This window comes from Pteropus vampyrus, unplaced genomic scaffold (genome assembly GCF_000151845.1).
Source record: "Pteropus vampyrus isolate Shadow unplaced genomic scaffold, Pvam_2.0 Scaffold140, whole genome shotgun sequence".
In the NCBI taxonomy this organism is placed as follows: domain Eukaryota; kingdom Metazoa; phylum Chordata; class Mammalia; order Chiroptera; family Pteropodidae; genus Pteropus; species Pteropus vampyrus.
In genome coordinates this window covers 4,401,036-4,408,557 of record NW_011888921.1, presented here as the reverse complement: position 1 = coordinate 4,408,557, position 7,522 = coordinate 4,401,036, and the positions used below count along the sequence as shown (strand labels likewise).

The following is a 7,522-nucleotide window of genomic DNA, read 5'->3' as shown; positions in this document are numbered from 1 at the left end:
CGAAGCGAAAAGCAGAGGGGAGGGGCAGGCGGCGCCCCGGAGGGAGGCACCGGGCCGCAGGCCAAGCCGACCGGGGTGAGTGGGGACGGGCCGGAGGGAGTCGCGGCTGGAGGGACGGACGCCTGGCTTCCTGGGGCGGCGGGTGGGGGCCCGGTCACCCGTGGGGGCGGGGAGGAAAATCGACGCGGCCTCCAGGTCGCTGCCTTTCCCTGGGGTCGGCTCCACTGACGTTATGTGCTCGCCCGTCGCCCTGTCAGCCTCGCGGGTTCCCGCCGCTGTCACTCGCGCACAGGTTACCCCATGGCTCTTTTCTCTTCACATGCTCTTGTCCCAGTTCACGGGAAACCTGTTTTCTGACCTCACTTCCCCTGCTCCAGCTCTGCCTCTCTCGGATTCTCTGAAATCTGATCCTCTCCAGGGGCACTGTGACAAGAAGGAGGGAAGAAGCAACCTTACTCGCGAGCAGGAGCCCGCCCTGCCCACGCCCCAGCTGGGGCAGGGGCCAGGCTTCTCTGACAGAGAGCCACTTGTCCCTGTGCCCTTGGGCTACTCATTTTGATATCATGGCCCTTTCTCTGTCCAGCAGCACTGGCTGCCAAAACTAACTTCTGCAGGTGCCTTGCCCTCCAGATATGTGAGGGAAAGGAGGAAATGAAAGCCCTAGAACCCCACTCCAGTAGGCCTGGAATCGTCCTGGATCCAGGAGAAACCAGGTAGAGCTGACATCTTAATTGCCTGGGTGCTGGCTCTGAGAGAGCGGACATCATAGGAAATACAGTTAGAGGACAAGTACCCATCCCTTCCTTTGCTGAGATTTTTGCTAGCACTTCCACAGGTTTTCTGTCATTGGTCTGGAGAGGTTCACAGCTGGCCCAGTGGGCTCTGCAAAGAGAAGCCTCCCCATCAAAGGACTCTGCTGCTGGGGAGATGGAGAAATGGGTTTGAGACAGGTGTCCAGATATTTAGCTAGAGGTAAAGCCCTGAGGGAGGATTTTTAGATAGGAGCTAGAGAACAAGGAAGACCTCTGGTGGAGAGGGGGAATTGTTAAAAGTGAAGTGAATACAGGGGTGGAATTCAGAGGAAAGAGCTAAAATGGAATTTTCCTTTCTCATGAAAAGTCTCTGAAAAGGAAACCTCTTAAACTGGGAATCAATCCAGGATGCTCCCACGAGGCCTTGAGACGTCTTTGGACTTCCGAGATGAAAGGAGAATTTGTTCCCTTTCTGTGAATTGGGCTTAGGGTTCCCATCTACCTCTTTTGTCAAAGACAAATGGCAAGAAAATAAACAATTTGTTATCTGTCATGACCTATCATGGGCTCCTGGGTTTTTGCAAATGTTATTGGGTGGATGTGAATGAGCCAGGATAGTTACCAAGGTTCTGACCTGTTTTTGGAAGCTTTTCACTGGCTATGACTGCTTGAGTATTGAATAAGAATCACAAAAATATTATGTTGCCAAGGAGAAAGGGACTCTGCTCAGTCTCATAGACGGTTTCTCTGCCATAAGGCAGCGAGGCCCCTATCACAACACAAGTGGGAACTGTCGTTCTGCTCCTAAGATGTCCAGAGAAAAGAAGAGTCCACATACCCAGTCCTGCGCACTGCCAGATGATTGCTAAGAAATGTTTTCATCTAACCTAAATCTCCTCTCTTAAAATCAAAAGAAGAGATCTGTATAGATAGAAAACTCTCTCTTTTTATTCATTGGTAGTATCATTCTTCAGCCTTCTTCCCTAGGTGAGAGAAAACTATGTGCATCATTTTTAGCTTTTCCTCAATGGCCGTATTTCCCATCCTTTTCTTCACTTTTATTTCTTCTGATGTATACACTCTGGCTTCCCCATACCTTTCTTTAAAATAGAATATATTTTTCTAAGGAGATCTGACTGGTTCTTTTCTGTGTCTTAGGTTCTTTCCTGTGTCTTAAATGAAAGGCCTGTTAATTCACAGTGGGGTCATATTAGCAGCAAATGCTTTCTCCCTTTCCACTTCTGGGCCAAACCTTTTCTGTTCTTTTTTACTTTTCCAGTTAGACATTAGCTCCTCACTTACCAACAATTCCTTTTATCTGTTAGGGTTGCTTTGGAGTCTTACACCTGCTTTTCAAGTTATTGGTCTTTCTACCATAATTACTATCAGTTTTCATTTTCTCCATCAGAGGGACAGGTCATATGTCTCTTTGTTGAGGCTCGTCCTAAGTGAGGCAACATTTCATTTGGCTTCATAATAGAGGTATGTGCTCATGACACAAATACACCCTTTGGCTGGAACTTATAGTAGTCATTTCATTCTAAACTAATTGATGAGAATAAGATTTGTGGCAGAAAATCTTATATGTAATGACATCTATTTTTGTTGAGTGCAAGTCTGCGTGCATTCCTTCTTGCATGTTTCAATTGCTTACTTTACTGTATTTTCAGTGGTTCAAATTAATGCATAGCTTTTGAATTTCCAGGATTGTTCCTTTCTCTAAAAGGAAGTTCTTCCAGCCTTCAGGGATATTCTATTTCTACCATGAGGGTCCTAAAATAACCATTAGTGACTTTGCTTTGTAGCACCTGTCCATTTCTTAGTTCCTCCAAGAAGCTGGGCTCAGGCTCAGTTGATTGAAACACATCAAGCTTTTAAAGTTCATCTTCCATCAAGCTCCTCTTATCCAGTTTCATCTTTTATCCATGGGCTATTCTCCATAACTCCATTAGGAATGCCAACCCTTTCCATTTTCATGGGCACAACTGATATGAATTTGTTTCAGGTCACAATTTGGATTTGCAGCAAAAATGCTTTCAGAACAGACAGCAGCCCTGGGGACAGGATGGGAATCGATAAATGTCCAGCTGGATGGAGCAGAGCCGCATGTGGAAAGGGGAAGCCAAGAGGAGGGGCCGTGGAGAACAGCACCAGGGCCGCTGGAACACCTGTGCTGTGACCTTGAAGAGGAGCCACAGTCCCTTCAAGAGAAGGGTGAGAGCCTGGAGGGTGTGAGTGTGGGAAGCACAGTGCAGACAGTAGTCTTCTAATCTCTGTTCAAAAGTAGAGTTAAAAATTCCCAAATTAAAAAAAAATTCCCAAATTGCCATGGGAACAACATAATCAATACCAGGACTAGTCAATTCTTCCTGGGCCCTGGTCATGGGAATATAAGAAGCTCCTGGATTCTGCAGACCAGGCAACTAGGTTTCTCCCATTTCTTGCATAATCATTCCCTCCATATGCTGCATATGCATGCTTAGTGGTACTGAATGTCTGAGACAAAGGAAGTGACAGCAACACTGTTTACTGTTGGAGAACACACCCAGTAAGATGTACTTTGCAAGATGAAAATTACATTCAAATAATACAGATTCAGACCACAGCTAGTCTAGTAGAGATGGATGACAGCTCTACTAAAAACCACTCGATACTCTTACAGAATATTTTGAGTGAAGGTCTCTTCTACATTTACGCATTTGAGTTCTACCAATGGGCATAGGTATAGGGAAAAAATGTGATCCCTAAGCCCCTCTAAAATGGGGCCCAGACTCTTACTGGAAAAGGGTGTATGGTCCATCTCTAATGGTTCCTCTCTCTCCTACCAGCTCAGTCGGCTCCCTGGGCTCCTGCCATTCCCCAGGAGGGGAGTACCGGAGATTGGGAGATGGCAGCTGCACTTCTTGCAGCCGGATCACAGGTGGGCTGTGTGCTTCCCTTGGCCTCTCCCAGGGTCTCATCACTGCTGCCTCCCTATAGCCTTAGCATCATCCTACTGATGTTATTTCACATGATAACTAATAGAATGTTCATCTTATAACTGAACAGATTCTGCCCCTTTCCAAGGGGCTCATAATACCTTTGACAAAATGAATAGAGGAATAACAAGAGCAGAATTCCTAGGGGTTAGATTTTGATTTTTTTTTTTAAATAGACGACTACTGTGCTATCCACAGGGGGATTTTAAGAATGATTCATTAGTCCTTTAAGAAATAAATCTAGAAAGATTAGGAAAAGAGAACCTGAAGGAAGTTTGGAAGAACATAAAGTGGACAGGATTGGATGGATGATGGGGCATTTATGGAAAAGGGCAGGAAGAGATTAAGGCACTTGTGTAAAACCATAATGCTAATAAATGGCAGAAGTAGGAGTAATTTGGCTCCAGAATCTGGACTCCTGAACACTGTCAAAAGATAATGATATGGCATGATGGCAGGGATGGGGGAGAATGTTTATATATGTCATTTTGTGCTCATAGAAAAGGAAAGGTCAAGTGGAGGAAGGAGGAGATAGTACACAGTTTCTTCAATGAAAATAGTAAGGCAGGTGAGAAGAGACTGGGCAGACACCTGTAGCTAAATAGAGGGAGCAGTGAGTTTCTGGTGCCTCTGACTTCTCATGGTCCCACTTGAGAAATTCCTCTAGAGACACTATCCTCACTCATGACCATTACCTTTACCCCTCTCCTCATTTTCCCTTCACCAAAACTGCGTGCCCTACCCAGGGACCTCTGGGCAATTCTTTCTCTAGATCTTCTCTTGCCTTCTCTCCTCTAATATCCTAGCCTTTTATACTGAGATCACATTTTCCTTAAGGAACAGCTGGTGACAGATGATGCTACATTTTGTTTCAGGGCCTGGTAACCATCAAGGATGTGTCACTGTGCTTCTCTCAGGAGGAGTGGCGGAGCCTGGACCCTTCTCAGACAGACTTTTATGGAGAATATGTCATGCAGGAAAACTGTGGGATAGTGGTCTCTCTAAGTAAGCATGACCTTCCCCAGCCACTAAAAGATTATGCTCTGGGAGGATGGAGCCATGTGCTCTAGGGCTGTTGGATAGTGTCTGTCTAGCTTTCTTCTCTTGGTAGGGAATCAGCCTAGGCTTCCGCCAGAGAACAAGCACTAGGGCTAATCAAAAGAATGGAAGTGAGGCATCATTTTTTTAAAAAGACAACAGCAAGATAATGCTGGATTATGGAAACTTTAGATTCTTCTTAGTTGGGAATTGGCAGATTCTTAGAAAGCAGAGAGAAGGACATCTAAGAGATGGAACTGTGTCTTTAGAAACTCAGAAACTATCTAGGGAAAGGTGGGAGTGCAGGGGATGGGACAGCTGTTTTAGAGCTAATTAAATGAAGTGAAAGGACAGTTCACTTCAGAAATGACCAGAAAGGACAGTTGGGCTGGAATTATTTTAAATACAAGTGGAAGGAAACAGAATCGTTGGGGAAGAGATCGTGATTTCCTAGAAGAAAGAAGAGGGACTTAAAAAATGGAAGTGGGAAGGAAGAAAAGGCCTGTATTCTTTTATATAGAGTTCCAAGGAACAATCTAGGAAAAATCTTTTCTCAGAAATATAGAATTACGGTTGAACTAATTGACATCTTTATTTTCCTTTCCCATGGGCAGGATTTCCAATTCCCAAACTGGACATGCTTTCTCAATTAGAAGGAGGGGAAGAACAGTGGGTCCCTGACCCGCAGGACTTAGAGGAGAGGGACATCCTGAGGGTCACATATACAGGTAAGAATGTAGAATGGGTTTTCAGTCACTGCCTTCACCCCTCTTGGAGTGTCATTATTACATGTCCCTCTAAACCCTCCTCTGCCTCAGAAAGTTATAAAGTCAAAAGCTTTAGAGATCTTGTTCTTCAAAAGCAACACAGTGTAGTGGACTGGTTTAGAGGGTAGGCTCTGGAGGCAAACTTTATGGATTTGAATTCAGGACCATATCTGTAGGACCTTGAAAAGTTATTAACCTCTCTTTGTGTTCTTCATATGTAAAACATTGTGAGACTTAAATATGTTAACATAGAACAGTACTAGGTACATAATAAGCACTCAATAAATGTTAGTAGTTGTTATCATTGATGTTGTTTTTGTTAAACTTCCCACCCATTGTAGAAATGCCTTCCATAATGTCTCTGGTATTACTGACAGGTGGTCACCCAGCCAATGATGATTGCAGCACGTTTCTTAACGCTCTCTATTTATGCTTAGGCAGGAAGATGGTAATAGTAAAACAAAAACAAAAAACTCAAAAAAACAAACAAACAAAAACCAGTGGGGAAAAAATGATAGTAAAAAATAATCACAATAGCATAGACTATTTACTAAGTGCTTACTATGTGCAGGTACTGAGCTATCTATCTTATAAGATTTCCCATTTTACAGAAGAGGAAATGAAGGCTTACAGAAGTGAGAAAGCTGAGATTCAAGACCTGGTAGTCTGTCTTCTAAGCCTAGGCTTTTAACTTCTATACCTCTTTCACTGTTTTGTACATTAAAATCTGTTCTCAGCCTTTGTAGGGTGATGTTTAGGCCCTAGCAGACATCATACAACCTCACCTGTGACTTGGGTCTGGGGTACTCTCTTGTGACTCCCCTCTTGGGGTTGGTATTTTCCCTTCTCCACAGGAGATGGAAGTGAGCATGAGGGGGATACCCCTGAACTAGAAGCAGAACCTCCCAGAATGTTATCTAGTGTGTCTGAAGATACAGTTCTCTGGAACCCAGAGCAGGATGAAAGTTGGGATTCCATGCCCAGGAGCTCCAGAGGAATGCTCCTGGGCCCACCTTTTCTTCAGGAAGATAGCTTCTCAAACCTTCTGTGTAGCACAGAGATGGATTCCCTGTTAAGACCGCACACATGCCCCCAGTGTGGGAAACAGTTTGTGTGGGGCTCCCACCTTGCGAGGCACCAGCAAACGCACACTGGGGAGAGGCCCTACAGCTGCCTCAAGTGCGAGAAGAGCTTTGGGCGAAGACATCACCTGATCCGGCACCAGAAAACCCACCTACATGACAAGCCCAGCAGGTGCTCTGAGTGTGGCAAGAATTTCCGGTGCAACTCCCATCTGGCCAGCCACCAGAGAGTGCATGCAGAAGGCAAATCTTGCAAGGGCCAAGAGGTTGGAGAGAGCCCTGGGGCTAGGAAACGGCAGCGGGCCCCACCAGTGCCAAAGTGCCATGTGTGCACTGAGTGTGGGAAGAGCTTTGGCCGAAGGCACCACCTAGTGAGACACTGGCTGACCCACACCGGGGAGAAGCCCTTCCAGTGCCCTCGCTGTGAGAAGAGCTTTGGCCGTAAACATCACCTGGACAGGCACCTGCTGACCCACCAGGGACAAAGTCCCCGGAGCAGCTGGGACAAAGGGACATCTGTCTTTTGAAATCTGTTTCTGCTGCAGCTGTGGTCACATCTATCAGCCGGTGCTACCAGCAGTCTCTGCTAGAGCTGCCTCTCTCCTGCACCCAACAGCCAGGATCATGAGCCTTGACCTCATCCCTCAAAAGATGAGGTTCCAGCACTGACCATTTCTCACCAGTTCTGTGAGATACGACATAAGATAGAATTCTTTGGGCAAAAGTTTTGGGAAACAGTGCTCGCTGCTTGAGCTGATATTCAGCCTGAGCCCTTTCTCAAGAGTACAGTTGTACCAGTGGTTTATGGCTGAGATCCATTATGATTAGTTGGAGCCTATGCCATACCATTGTTAAATATTTCGAGTATCATCATTGTATACTATAACTGTTATATTATCTTTATA

At 45.4% G+C, this 7,522-nt stretch overlaps 1 protein-coding gene across 2 annotated transcripts in view; it reads left to right on the top strand.

The window, feature by feature from the left end:
* ZNF641 (zinc finger protein 641) overlaps positions 1-7,522 on the top strand; it is a 7,974-nt gene extending 452 nt beyond the window's left edge. Inside the window, exons 1-6 of one of the 2 annotated variants that reach the window (XM_011368224.1) lie at positions 7-75; positions 2,758-2,966; positions 3,581-3,672; positions 4,606-4,735; positions 5,383-5,496; positions 6,390-7,522. In XM_011368224.1, coding sequence (XP_011366526.1) covers positions 2,783-2,966; positions 3,581-3,672; positions 4,606-4,735; positions 5,383-5,496; positions 6,390-7,144 — 1,275 coding nt within the window. In that variant the 5' untranslated portion in view covers positions 7-75; positions 2,758-2,782 and the 3' untranslated portion in view covers positions 7,145-7,522. Of the gene's footprint in view, positions 1-6; positions 76-2,757; positions 2,967-3,580; positions 3,673-4,605; positions 4,736-5,382; positions 5,497-6,389 lie in introns of those variants that run through there. The other variant, XM_023535468.1, reaches the window with a different exon arrangement.